The 14,592-nt window shown below is 36.9% G+C and overlaps 1 protein-coding gene across 11 annotated transcripts in view; it reads right to left on the bottom strand.

Annotated features, from left to right (window-relative positions):
- Positions 1 to 14,592, bottom strand: part of ZNF385B (zinc finger protein 385B) — a 385,918-nt gene that overhangs the window by 30,695 nt on the left and 340,631 nt on the right. For all 11 annotated transcript variants that reach the window (XM_032292786.1, XM_032292788.1, XM_032292789.1 and 8 more), the window contains one exon: positions 6,466 to 6,628. In XM_032292786.1, the coding sequence (XP_032148677.1) occupies positions 6,466 to 6,628 (163 nt within the window). The remainder of the gene's footprint in view (positions 1 to 6,465; positions 6,629 to 14,592) is intronic.

Raw genomic sequence — 14,592 nt, 5'->3', positions numbered from 1 at the left:
TATGAGCCTTGGTATAATGGTCTGTTCTCTTTAGACAGGTGGGACTCATTTATGTTCTACATGCTTGTACCCCAGAACTTCAGACTTAAGATGTTTGTCATAAATATTGTTAATCTATTATTTTATGAAGGATATGAAATTTTGGCCTCCTGGATTTGGATAGATGTATGCCAAATTTATGAGAGTGCTTGTCTATAAGTGACAGATGCTGCCAAAGCAGAAAACTATTTTTCTTCCATTCAACATCACAAGGTCCTGTTACAGAGACAGATAATGGTGAAGAGGCAGCTAGGAAGACCTTGCTGGCTAATTGATGGAGTACTGTGGCAGTGAACAGAAATGAGAAGTTGTCAATTGGAAAACTTGGCCCCGTTTGTAAAAACACATAAAAACTGTGAAGTACACAGGGGAACTCATAAAAATGATGAGGCGAGAGTCTCCATTTGTATCTACAGCAGAAAAACCTTCAACAAAATTGAAAATGCAGTTTCATATGGCAACAGGATGACCATAAAAAGCTAAACTGCAACTTTTGCGGCAAATCATACTGATCTGCTCATTAATAACTACTCTGGGTTTACACCTGAGGAACTGCCATGATGTAAAAGCACAACACGCTGAAAATGAAAACCAGCTGTTTCAAGATGTCCTATCCTCTTTTTCTCCTTCTCATGTTTTTTTCTAACACTGTTACCTCACGGTCTCCCTTGGACATGGGTGTGGGATAAATAAAACTATCTCCTTGTCCTCAGGGGAAATATTTTAGGTAGAATAATTCAAAATGCTATTGAAAATCTGCAGCGTGTTCCAGAGAACTCAACTGTACCCTTTTGGAGGCAGGGCAAGCTTTCTGCCATTCTGCAATGCTCTGTCTCAGTGTTAGCTTCTATTTTAGTGAGTACATTTGACTCTAGACATGTAAAGTCTGTAATTGTCAAGCAGGAGCTTTGAGAACACATTTATCATTTGCCATTTACCTAAAATGAGTGCTTTTATTCAAATTTGTCCTTGAAAAGATTTTTAACTTCTAAAACTTTTGTTCTATTACACTAAAACACTACGGATTATATCTTGCATAGAAACGAAGGATTCTCAATGAAACAAAGGCTTGATGGTCCCTTCATGGTTACAGCTTATACCAAAACAGTCAGCAAGCAATGTAAAAGTAATATATGATCCTACTTATCAATTATTTAGAAAGCGGTTAGTGGTTTCTGCCTTTGCCCATTGGAATACTTGCATTTACTCCTCCAAGTCACAGAAGTTTAGAAGTAATTGGAATAATGATATAAGCATGGAACAAGAAACCCCGAGTTTCCATCCTGACTCCATTGGGATTTGAGTTGTGCAACCTGACATAAACCACTTAACCTTCTCATGACCCACGTTCTTCATTGTTACTGAATTTTGGGGAGCAGCTTGAAGGTGATGACTATATATTATTTCTCTTTAAATCCCTAATATCTAACAATGACAATTAAAAAACACCGCTAGGTTGGAACTTTTTGAGGGCAACAAATGTCCTTCTGTTCACTGTTGCACCCATAGGCATTATGTTATTTAGTATAGTTAATCAATATTTGTTGAGTGAATAAATGGATACCAAGTTTGTTGCATGAATGAATAACAATGGATAGTAATTTCAGCACTATCTATCAAAGGATTATGACAGTCAAGTAAAAATGGATATCTAACTACGTCTTGTAAGCTGAACAAATTTAAGGTGTTCCTACTGTTATATTTCAACCAAAGAAGCTGGCTCAATAATCTTTGCTCTTAATTGCATTTATAAATACATCTATAGCATTTTGAATCATTCCATATGCTTTCATCTGTTTAGACATCAACTAATTAAAGACTGTTTAGCTCTAAATAGCTTTAAATACTTTAAACTAGAAATATCTTTTCCCCATCTTGATATCTAATTAATTTTTTAAAACGAATTCAGTGCTACAGCCCAGACATATGAACTATTAGGTTGACTATCACAATATTTTATCATTAGGTTGACTATCATAATATTTTATTATTTTAAGAAACAGGATTTTTTTGGAAGCTCTGTATTTTTCTTAACCTGGTATGAGTTGTTAAATGCTGTCACAAGAGAGCCTTCAATTTGATGTATTGGGCATATTATCACAGGGAAGTGTATTATCATATGGCATTATGACACTTGAACTCCAGGGGGAAATTTGTGTAGAGTGGCTGGCCAATATGTTCTAGCCATCTTCCTGAAGCTGCCTAATGCTTGCTGTGTTTTGACCCCAATTCTCCCAAAGCACATTTTTCCTCCCTCCCATTATGTTTCCAACTTCCTCTGATGCATCATTAAAAGTTGGGACAGATACTAGGAGACTATAAAGCTGTTTCTTTGGATTTCACATGTAATTCTACCTCGACTTACAAAAAGTGAATGAACAACTATTCTCATATAACTAAAGAATAGCTTTAATGAAATATATCTAATTTTTCAAATCATGTAGTTAGAACTTCATATAATAAATTCAATTCATGCTATTGTAGTTTAAACCCATTTTGTTTACTGACCCGAGAGAAAAAAAGAAAGCTAGTCATGATATCCCAAAATTTTATACATGATAGCTCCATTATAACAAATCTGTTTGCCTTATACAGATCTGGATATAACATGAACCAAATTATGTCTTCGAATGTAACATAAAAGAGAAAAATGGTTGTCCCAAGTGCCAAAATAGTAGCTAAGAGGGCTTCCCTAGCACTTGGAAGACTTTTAGATCACTTCTTAGAATACACAATATGTGCTCTCGAGAAGCAGAAGTGTTCACCAGCTGGGCACAGTGGTGCACACCTGTAATTTCAGCATTTTGGGAGGCCAAGGCAGGTGGATCACTTGAGGTCAGGAGTTCAAGACCAGCCTGGCCAACATGGTGAAACCTCGTCTCTACTAAAAATACAAAAATTAGCCAGGTCTGGTGGTTGGCACCTGTAATCCCAGCTACTTGAAGACTGAGGCACGAGAATCACTTGAACATGGGAGGTGGCGGTTGCAGTGAGCTGATATGGCACCACTACATTCCAGCCTAGGCAACAGAGCGAGACTCTGTCTCAAAAAAAGAGTAAACCTATGGGTCCCAAGTTTCTTGTCAGATACCTTGAAATCACACCTTGTCTTTATGGATGTTTCCAGAATGCTCCTCTCCCACAAGCTCCCTCCATTAACACCTGTTTATTCCCTCTCTCTCAAAATTTGCTCTCATTGAACAGCACCTTGTTGCTAAGCTATTGATGTTAAAACATGAGACTGGAAATTGAATTAGTCAACCCTATGGATGCTGTGAGTGCCTGCATATTTGAAATCTGGCAGCTGAGGCATCAAGTGAGTAACGTTTTCACTTTTCATTTAAATATCTGAGAATCACAGACACTACTTAAGCCCACTTGACAGGAACTCTTCATTCAGAAGAAAAAGACCAATGTTGGGAAATTTCAGTCTCATGAGATTTGCCAGTCAGTCATGAATTTTCACAGTGACTTTTAGTCTAATTTTTGGCTGATTCTTTAAAGCAACATTGTCTGAAATAAAACATTTCAGTCAATTATTACAGCCATCATTCCTATTGCCACTCTCTTTCTCCCTACATTGTACCTGGACCTTTTGTGAAGCACTGATTTTTGTGTCTTGTGTTTTTCTAAAACGGGATTTTAAATGAAATGAAAGCCACATATCAACAAAAATCTATGATTCTGACAAAGCCGTGGGAGCTTTCCAAGGATTTAGAAACAGGCAGTTAACAATACATTAGGTATTACATTGTTTGGACCAGATTTCCCATCTGGGCAAAGCTTCTAATTTTCCAACTTGAAAATTCTATAAAGCCCATGTGGAAATTCTTGCTTAGAAGCTGACATATGGTTGATGGTGACAAAAGAACATATATCTATTTAGCAAATACACGTTTTTGTTTTAAAAATTAGTGCCATCTTTCAATGACTTTGGTGTAGCTTTTAAAAATATAATAGAACAAATAAATATGAGTATTAATACTTACACCAAACACGGAGGAACAAAAAAGTAATGGCCCAGAAAATGAGTTACTAAATAATTTACATGGATTTTTGAGTAAGGAAACATGAAAAATGAGATAACCTCCAAATGTAGGTGGTTTCTATTACTTCTGGTCGAAATCTGGATAGTCACACAGTGAGTGACATCATGCTGTTAGACTACAGGTACTAGGAGGTGGTTAAGAAAGTGGCAGAGGAAGCAGAGAATGCAGGAAGAAAGACCACCACATATGCACTGAAGAAGAGATGCTGTGGTTGAGATTTGTTTTCCTCTCCCCTGGGTTTCAGAGCCTAATTCTCGTTTCTTGTTCACATCACTGCTATGCTTTTATCCTAGTGTTTCCCAAACGCTCTGTAGGCAAACACAACTGCTTAGGAAGTGTTTTTGTTTTACTGAGCACCCGCTATCATTTGAGTATTGGAATAAAAGCCTTGAATCCTTAAACTTTATTTCAACATATGCTCATTGAAATTGGGCATCTCATAGGTGTAAGGCATGCTGTAACTATAACCCAGGACCTTTTCTTTGAATTTTCTATTTCTGTATCACTCGATCCTTGGTTTTATCTCCTAATCTGTGACCTTTTCTTTTCTATTTTCTTTTCTTTTCTTCCACACTTTTTTTAAAAAAAATGGACCCTTCTCTGATTGTTCCATCTCTATTTCTGATTTTGACACTTTTTTTCTGCTTAATACTTAGAGGTAACCCAATTTTCAAATAATAACATACTTAAGTGGAACCCTGAGCTTCCTCAGTAGCAACACTGTAATATGTATAGTACCTACCAACTGTTCTATTATCTGAAAGAATAAAGTGAAACTAACCTCCATTGTTTTATCATTTTACTTATATGTTTTGCTGGAAGGTAAAGAGCATAATTTAGATAACAAAACCTTTTGCAGAGTATTGCTGAGTATTATTTCACAGAGGCAGTGATGTCCTGCATTAATGAAACCAGGCAGGAAGTCAGCAGGTGAGGGTTCCTGCTCTTCTAAACACTGGGTAGCCTCCAGCAAATAACTGACACACTGTGTACCTCACCACAGTTTAGAATTTTGCAAAGTAGAGACATTATTTGATGTTATAACTGATATTGATTGAAGACTAATTAGATAATATATATAAAAAGGCTGTGTTCTTTAGAGAAGGAGACATAATCTGGCATTTTTGACTGTATCTGTTCATCAGATAATATGGTTTAGTGATCTTATTGTACAAAGAACAAAAAGTCTTTATTACCAAATTTAGCTTAGCTCTCTCCTTCTAGGCTGAAGAACTTTTGGAGCCAGCATCTACGGAGCCTAATTAATAATGGCCCCTTTTCCCATAGTCTCTTTGTTTGAACAGGTTTTTCTGAACCTTCCTGTTAGAGTAATGGATTTGATTTTCTCCAAAAGCCACAGGAAAACATTCTTAAGTCTCCTTCTAAGATTCTCCAATGATTTCAGAAGTAGAAGAGAATCAGAAATGTGTTTCCTACAAGAGGGAGGCCCCTAAAGAGAGCATCAAACATAAGAGAAAGAGACATCTTTTCTTAGTCTCCTTTAACAGGCACTATTCCTCAATGAGTCACTGAAGCAAGATGACATATCTGTCACGGGCCTTGAGGGGCAGATGTGAGAGTGTGGAAGCCTATTAAACATCCAATTTCATGGTATCCATGCTACAAAAATGAATTTTTTATCTTTTCACTGAATGAACCTACTCAGAAATTCTACCCATTCACTGGTACTATGAAATATAAACTCTCCTTCAGAGGCCTTTCACCTAGTAACCCATTTCCATTTACATATAAAGGTCTTCTGCTAATCTGCTCATTTCTTCAGAAATAATTCCTTTAAAATATGTAAGTGCATTTGTAACCCTGAGATGAACTCTGAGGACCTTCAAAAAGCAATATCTTCTATTACTAAGCATAATTCCAGATTCATTTAGTAATGCCACTCTCTCAGAAAGTTTCCCCCTTTTGCTCCTCAACTCCTTTTTATTGGGGTAAGAGAACATAAAAATATCTATTAGTAAACAAGTTTGAGAAGTCCTTCACTAATAAAGTCTATAGTAAATAACATAAAATAAATAGAAAGAAGTAATAAACTCAGTATTTTAGATTCATTTCCAGATTTTAGTCTAAACACATTGTGATCAAGTAGTCTCTACTCGTTTTCATGCATATATACTTATATATATATTTACATACACACATATATACTTAAACGTATATATTTAACAACATGGAATGGCAACATATCAAATGCTTAGATTCCGTGCAAACATATAATCCTTCCCATGAAGGAAACATGTTAATATCATGAAAACAAATCATGGAGAGTAACATGCAACAACTGAGGGCAGGAAAATGGGGTCAGGGCAGGGGAACAGGAGAAACACAAAGAATGTAAAGAACAAAAAGTGTCATTGACCTGATTTGTCAGAGTTGTTGCCTGTGATTGGAGTGATGGAGCAGCTGGGATTAGCCTTTGCGCTGTCCTTGGAAGAAACCATTTTGGGTTTATTTTTCGTTGCCTCTAGTGCTTTGACCTTCTTGGCATGTTTACTTCCTTTGTAGTGGGCCTCGGCCTGGCTCTACAAAGGAGAACAAATCAGGCTCATTTTTTGCTAATTACAAACACCACAATGGATGATCATGCAGGAAAAAAATACATTCGATCATAGGCACCACAGACATTTACAACTCAGTACCTGACTATGTTTTTGGCATTTCACGAAATGGCAGACCAGTTCCTAAGAGGGTATAGCATATCGAAACCTCCTATACAATACAAAGGACCTGCATCTTTAAAAAACCAGGCATTATGTGAATGGAAAAAGGGATTTAGGGCAAAACTGTGATGAAGGTGAGCTTTGTCATCAGTGCCCTCCCACCAGTGCCTATTGGGGCTACTTTTGAAACACTGACTGGCAGCAGCAGCTTTGAGTGTCCTACTCATGCATGTGGGTATGACCTTCCACAGTCATTTTACTTCAGCTAAAATCCTGTTTGCCACGTGTCTACTTTCTTCTGGGCTCTGCTTTGAGACCAACTGGTATGACAAAACAACAGGTTAATAGGTGATATTGAGTGAAAAATGACACTGAAGTTTTTGGAGAGATCTACATGCACTTCATGCATCGTTTTGATGATTCCAGTTACAAGAAGGGATAATATAAGCCACAAAGGAGGTAGAAACAAACTCTTGTTTCTGATCTCAAATGTGATTATGAAGTCCTAGTGAATAGTGTTAAATTCATTTATATGCAAAGCATATATAGAACTGTAACTTCAGTACTAGATCAAAAGGAAAAAGAAAGAGCAAGACAAAACACAAAAACAAATTACAACAAGCCTTGAAAACATGTAGTCAACTTACCAACATTTGGAAAATTTCTCTTTGCCTAAACAACAAGGCTTTTATCTTATTGGCATCTAGCATTAATATACACATTAACAAAAGAATCTAAGTATATTCACTTGAATTATATTTTGAAAAGACTGAAAAAATATAAACACACATTTGGTGAAAAGAAACAAAACTACACATATATGGTATATTAGCTTAGTTATAAAAGTGAATGATAAATCTCATGTAAAGCAAGTTGAACTCTTGTTAAGGGATTTCTAAAGAAATAATAACTTTAAAAAACATCAGTTTTCTTTATATACTTGTATGTGTTTGAAGAGGATTATATGAACCTTTCTATTCATGTAACTTTTGAGATTTGAGGAAAGGGATCCATATACACTGGTAGAGAAGAGTACGTTTCTGGTTGGAGGATTCAGGCCTAAGGAAAGGACTGATGCTAGAGTGCTGGAACAGTGAGGGCCATGGCTGGAGAGGGGCTTAGATAGGCCTCCTGGTGGAACATCAGCAACATGAGGTCAAGGAAACTAGATGTGTAGTTATGTAGAGGAGGTCACCACTGAGGTGAGATTCTCAAGCAGAGGCATGACGATACACACAAATTCCAAATGGGGAAGATTTCTGCAGCAGCTATGTATTACATGTTTGTTGGATTGAATATGAGAGAAAAGAGATGACACAGAAAGGAAGGCAGCAGACAGAATATATGATTCTTCTGGTAAAATCACTAATGGAGAATACGAATATAATATAGTCCCTGTTATAATAATATCATTGATTTCTTGAAGCCTTAGGTATTATCAGTCCTGCTTATGCCCTTTGCTTAAGTGGAACCATTTCACTGCTAACTACTAGAGATGAAGCACTCTTCTAACATGTCATGATTAGACTAAGCCATCTAAGGTTGATTTTTGTGTGTCGTTGGAAGTGTTTCTTCTGGCTTTCCTGCTTGTTTCACTCTAGCTCACCAGGACATGTTGCTTTGCTATCTTCAGACATCCAGCGATAGCTAGTTCAGCAGAACTGGTGATGGTGAGCAGCATTTCAATGCCAGCATTACTTCCAGATCTTGGTTGGGAATAAGCCTACTTTATCCTAAGCTCATAAATAGTGATGTTGAATTTGTTCATGTCAAAGATTATGAATGATAAAATCACAAGTGTTAAGGGTCATGAAGTGAGTTAAACATCATATCCATGTATTTGCTGTCCCATTTGAGTGGAAGCTTGATGATAGATTCATGTCACAGTCTGTTTTTCAATGTACCTTGATTCTGCTGTGTTATTTCTTGTAGAGTGGCAGGTGGTTTGGGAAAAAAAGTATTGCTTTGGTAGTAGTGTAATAAAGGATACATTTTGGACATACTAGTGATTTCCCTAGCATATAACCCAGATCACCCAAGGTATATAGCCTTGTGCTGAATATACATGGTCCCTAAATCCCTGAATAAATATCTTTTTAGATCTTCATTGACACTACATTGCTCTTATTTGGTTTCCTCAAGGACTTCTCATGTTGTTCTCTGTCAAGTTGGGGAAGAAATATCATGGGGGGAGAAAAGTATAACATTATTTTATGGCCTTTATTTATTACCAACCAATAATGTTTAAATCCATCTAATATGGTTTGGTAGTTGTACATTAAGAAAATATGCAAATAAAAATTAAAATTTGATAATGTAATATAATACTATAATAATTAATTTTTTTACAGATACAGTTGATCTTTATATATGGATTCTGTATTTGAGAATTTGTCTATTTGCTAATATTTATTGTAACCCTAATATTAGACTCATGGTGTTCTTATGGTCCATATTTTGGACCTGCACAGCACAGTGAAAAATTGGAATCTCCTGGTGTGCCCCACTGCACCCAAAATTTGAGTTATCCCAGTGAGGTCAAACAAGACCAAGTTCTGCCTTCTTGTTCTGGCTGTCATACTATAAAATGAGTGTCATTTAAAAAAATCCTATATATATATATATAAAAATTGTCCTTTAAGTTCTGGGGTACATGTGCAGAACACACAGGATCGTTGTATAGGTACATTCATGGCAAGGTGGTTTACTGTCTCCATCCTCCCCGCACCTATATCTGGCATTTTTCCCCATGTTATCCCTCCCCAACCTCCCTACTGTTCCTCTCCTATTCCCCCACAACAGACCCCAGTGTGTGATGCTCCACTCTCTGTGTCCATGTGTTCTCATTGTTCAACAGCAGCCTATGAGTGAGAACATGCAGTGTTTGATTTTCTGTTCTTGTGTCAGTTTGCTGAGAAGGATGGTTTCCAGATTCATCCATGTCCCTACAAAGGACACAAACTCATTGTTTTTTTATGGCTGCATAGTATTCCACAGTATATATGTGCCACATTTTCCTTGTCCAGTCTATCATCGATGGGCATTTGGGTTGATTCCAGGTCTTTGCTATTGTAAACAGTGTCACAATGATATGTGTGCATGTGTCTTTATACTAGAACAATTTATAATCCTTTGAATATAAACCCAGTAATGGGATTGCTGGGTCAAATAGAATTTCTATTTCTAGGTCCTTGAGGAATTGCCACACTGTCTTCCACAATGGTTGAGCTAATTTACACTCCCACCAACAGTGTAAAAGTGTTCCTATTTCTCCACATCCTCTCCAGCATCTGTCTTCAGATTTTTTAATGATCATCATTCTAACTTGAGTGACATGGTATCTCAATGTGGTTTTGATTTGCATTTCTCTAATGACCAGTGATGATGAGCATTTTTTCATATGTTTGCTGGCCTCATATGTCTTCTTTTGAAAAGTGTCTGTTCATATCCTTTGCCCACTTTTGAACAGGTTTGTTTTCTTGTAAATCTGTTTTAGTTCTTTGTAGATTCTCGATATTAGCCCTTTGTCAGATGGGTAGCATGCAAAATTTTTTCCATTATGTTGGTTGCTGGTTCACTCTAATGATTGTTTCTTTTGTTCTACAGAAACTCTGGTGTTTAATTAGATCCCATTTGTCTATTTTGGCTTTTGTTGTCAATGCTTTTGGTGTTTTAGTCATGAAGTCCTTGCCTATGACTATGTCCTGAATGGTTTTGCCTAGGTTTTCTTCTAGGGTTTTTATGGGGTTAGGTCTATGTTTAAGTCTTTAATCCATCTGGAATTAATTTTAGTGTAAGGTGTCAGGAAGGGGTCCAGTTTTTGCTTTCTTGCACATGGCAAGCCAGTTTTCCCAATACCATTTATTAAACAGGAAATCCTTTCCCCATTGCTTGTTTTTGTCAGTTTTTTCAAAGATCAAATGGTTGTAGATTTGTGGTGTTGCCTCTGAGGTCTCTGTTCATTTTCATTGGTCTGTATCTCTGTTTTGATACCAGTACCATGCTGTTTTGATTACTGTAGCCTAGTAGTATAGTTTGAAGTCAGGTAGCATGATGCCTCCAGTTTTGTTCTTTTTGCTTATGATTTTCCTGGATACATGGGCTCTTTTTTGGTTTTCTATGAAGTTTAAGGTGGTTTTTTTTCCAGTTCTGTGAAGAGGGTCATCAGTGGCTTGATGGGGATAGTGTTGAATCTATACATTACTTTGGGCAATATGGCCATTTTCACAATTTTGATTCTTCCTAACCACAAGCATGGAATGTTTCTCCATCTGTTTGTATCCTCTCTTATTTCCTTGAGCAGTGGTTTGTAGTTCTCCTTGAAGAAGCCCTTTACATCCTTTGTTAGTTGTATTCTTAGGTATTTTATTCTCTTTGTAGCAATTGTGAATGGGAGTTTATTCTTGATTTTGCTCTCTTTAAGTCTGTTATTGGTGTATAGGAATACTTGTGATTTCTGCACATTGATTTTGTATCCAGAGACTTTTCTGAAGTTGCTTATCAGTTTCAGGAGATTTTAGGCTGCGACAGTGGGGTCTTTTAAATATACAATCATGTCATCTGCAAATAGAGACAATTTGAGTATTCAATTAGGAAATTGAATACTCTATTTGTATTCAATTTCCTAATTGAATACTCTTTATTTCTTTTTCTTGCCTGATTGCTCTGGCTAGAACTTCCAATACTGTATTGAATAGGAGTGGTGAGAGAGGGCATCCTAGTGCCAGATTTCAAAGGGAATGTTTCCAGTTTTTGCCCATTCAGTATGATATTGGCTGTGGGTTTGTTGTAAATAGCTTTTATTATTTTGAGATACCTTCTGTTGATATCTAGTTTATTGAGAGTTTTTAGCATAAAGGGCTGTTGAATTTTGTTGAAGGCCTTCTCTGCATCTATTGAAATAATCATGTGGTTTTTGTCTTTGGTTCTGTTTATGTGGTGGATTACATTTATAGACTTGCATATGTTGAACCAGCCTTGCATCCCTTGGATGAAGCCTACTTGATGGTGATGTATAAGCTTTTTGATGTGCTGTTGCAGTCGGTTTGCCGGTATTTTATTGAAGATTTTTGCATCTATGTTCATCATGGATATTGGCCTGAAGTTTTCTTTTCTTGTTGAGTCTCTGCTGGGTTTTGGTATCAGGATGATGTTGGTCTCATATAATGATCTGGGAAGGATTTCCTCTTTTGGATTGTTTGGAATAGTTTCAGAAGGAGTGGTACCAGCTCCTCTTCGTATGTCTGGTAGAATTCAGCTGTGAACCTGTCTGGACCTGGGCTTTTTTTGGTTGGTATGCTATGAATTGCTGCCTCAACTTCAGCCCTTGTTATTGGTCTATTCAGGGTTTCAACTTCTTCCTTGTTTAGGCTTGGGAGGGTTCAAGTGTCCAGGAATTTATCCATTTCTTCCAGGTTTACTGTTTTGTGTGCATAGAGTTTGTAGTAATTTCTGATGGTACTTTATATTTCTGTGGAATCAGTGGTAATATCCCCTTTATCATTTTTTATTTCATCTATTTGACTCTTCTCTCTGTTCTTTTTTATAAATCTGGCTGGCGGTCTGTCTATTTTGTTGATCTTTTCAAAAAGCCAGCTCCTGGATTTATTGATTTTTTAAGGGTTTTTTGTGTCTCTATCTCCTTCAGTTCTGCTCTGATCTTAAGTTATTTCTTGTCTTCTGCTAGCTTTTGAGCTTTTTTTATCTGGCTCCTCTAACTCTTTCAATTCTGATAATGGGTGTCATTTTTAGATTTTTCCTTTCTCCTCATGTGGGTATTTATTGCTATAAATTTTCCTCTGGACATTGCTTTAAATGTGCCCCAGAGATTCTGGTATGTTGTGTCTTTGTTCTCATTGGTTTTGAAGAACTTCTTTATTTCTGCATTCATTTCATTGTTTATCCAGTTAATATTCAAGAGCCAGTTGTTCAGTTTCCATGAAGTTGTGTGGTTTTGAGTTAGTTTCTTAATCCTGAGTTCTAATTTGATTGCCCTGTGGTCTGAGAGACTGTTTGTTATGATATCCATTCTTTTGCATTTGCTGACAAGTGATCTACTTCCAATTATTTGGTCAATTTTAGAGTAGGTGTGACGTGGTGCTGAGAAGAATTTATATTCTATGGATTTGGGGTGGAGAGTTCTGTAAATGTCTATTAGGTTTGCTTGGTCCAGATCTGAGTTCAAGTTCTGGATATCCTTGTTAATTTTCTGTCTCCATCTGTCTAATATTGATAGTGGAGTGTTAAAAGTCTCCCACTATTATTGTGTGGGAGTCTAAGTCTCTTTGTAGGTCATTAAGAACTTGCTTTATGTATCTGGGTGCTCCTGTATTAGGTGCATATATTTAGGATTGTTAACTCTTCTTGTTGCATTGATCCTTTTATCATTATGTAATGTCCTTCTGTGTCTCTTTTGATCTTTGTTGGTTTAAAGTCCATTTTATCAGAGACTAGGATTGCAACTCCTGCTTTTTTTTGCTCTCCATTTGCTTGGTAATCTTCCTCCATCCCTTTATTTTGAGCCTATGTGTGTGCCTGCTTGTGAGACAGGTTTCCTAAATGAAGTACACTGATGGGTTTTGACTTTTTATCCAATTTGCCAGTCTGTTTCTTTTGATTGGGGCATTTAGCCCATTTACATTTAAGGTTAATATTGTTATGTGTGAATTTGATTCTGCCATTTTGATGCTAGCTGGTTGATTTGCCTATTAGTTGTTGCAGTTTCTTCCTTGGTCAATGTTCTTTACCATTTGGTACATATTTGGAGTGCCTGGTACTGGTTGTTCCTTTCTATGTTTAGTCCTTCTTTCAGGATCTCTTGTTAGGCAGGCCTGGTGGTGATGAAATCTCTGAGCAATTGCTTGCTTGTAAAGGATTTTATTTCTCCTTCGCTCATGAAGCTTAGTTTGGCTGGATATGAAATTCTAGGTTGAACATTCTTTTGTTTAAGGATTTTGAATATTGGCCCCCACTCTCTTCTCGTTTGTAGGGTTTCTGCTGAGAGATCTGCTGTGAGTCTGATAGGCTTCCCTTTGTGGTTATCCTGACTTCTCTCTGTCTACCCTTACCATTTTTTCCTATATTTCAACCCTGGTGAATCTGACGATTATGTGCCTTGGGTTGCTCTTCTTGAGGAATATCTTTGTGGTATTCTCTGTATTTCCTGGACTTGAATACTGGCCTCCCTTGCTAGGTTGGGGAAGTTCTCCTTGTTAATATCCTGAAGAGTGTTTTCCAGCTTGGATTCATTCTCGCTGTCACATTCAGGTATATCTGCCAAAGGTAGATTAGGTCTTTTCACATAATTCCATATTTATTGAGGCTTTGTTCATTTCTTTTTACCCTTTTTTTCTCTAATCTTGCCTTCTCATTTTATTTCACTGAATTATCTTCAATCTCTGATATCCTTTCTTCTGCTTCGTTGATTTGGCTATTGAAACTTGTGTATGCTTCGTGAAGTTCTCCTGTTGTGTTTTTCAGCTCCATCAATTAATTTATATTCTTCTCTAAGCTATTGATTGTTGTTAGCATTTTGTCAAACCTCTTTTCAAAGTTCTTAGTTTCTTTATATTGGCTTAGAACATGTTCTGTTAGCTCAGAGAAGTTTGTTATTACCCACCTTCTAATGCCTGTTTCTGTCAATTCAGACTCATTCTCAATCCAGCCTTATTCCCTTGCTGGTGTGGAGTTGTGATCCCTTGGAGGAGGAGAGGCTTACTGGTTTGGGATGATTTCATCCTTTTTGTGCTGGTTTCTTCCCATCTTTGTGGATTTATTTACCAGTGGTCTTTTTAGTTGGTGACTTTCAAATGGGGTCTCTGTGTGGA

This window comes from Sapajus apella, unplaced genomic scaffold (genome assembly GCF_009761245.1).
Source record: "Sapajus apella isolate SASKATOON/1434 unplaced genomic scaffold, GSC_monkey_1.0 scaffold28, whole genome shotgun sequence".
NCBI lineage: Eukaryota > Metazoa > Chordata > Mammalia > Primates > Cebidae > Sapajus > Sapajus apella.
Note: the sequence above shows the minus strand (reverse complement) of the source record. Positions and strands in the feature narration are given on the sequence as shown.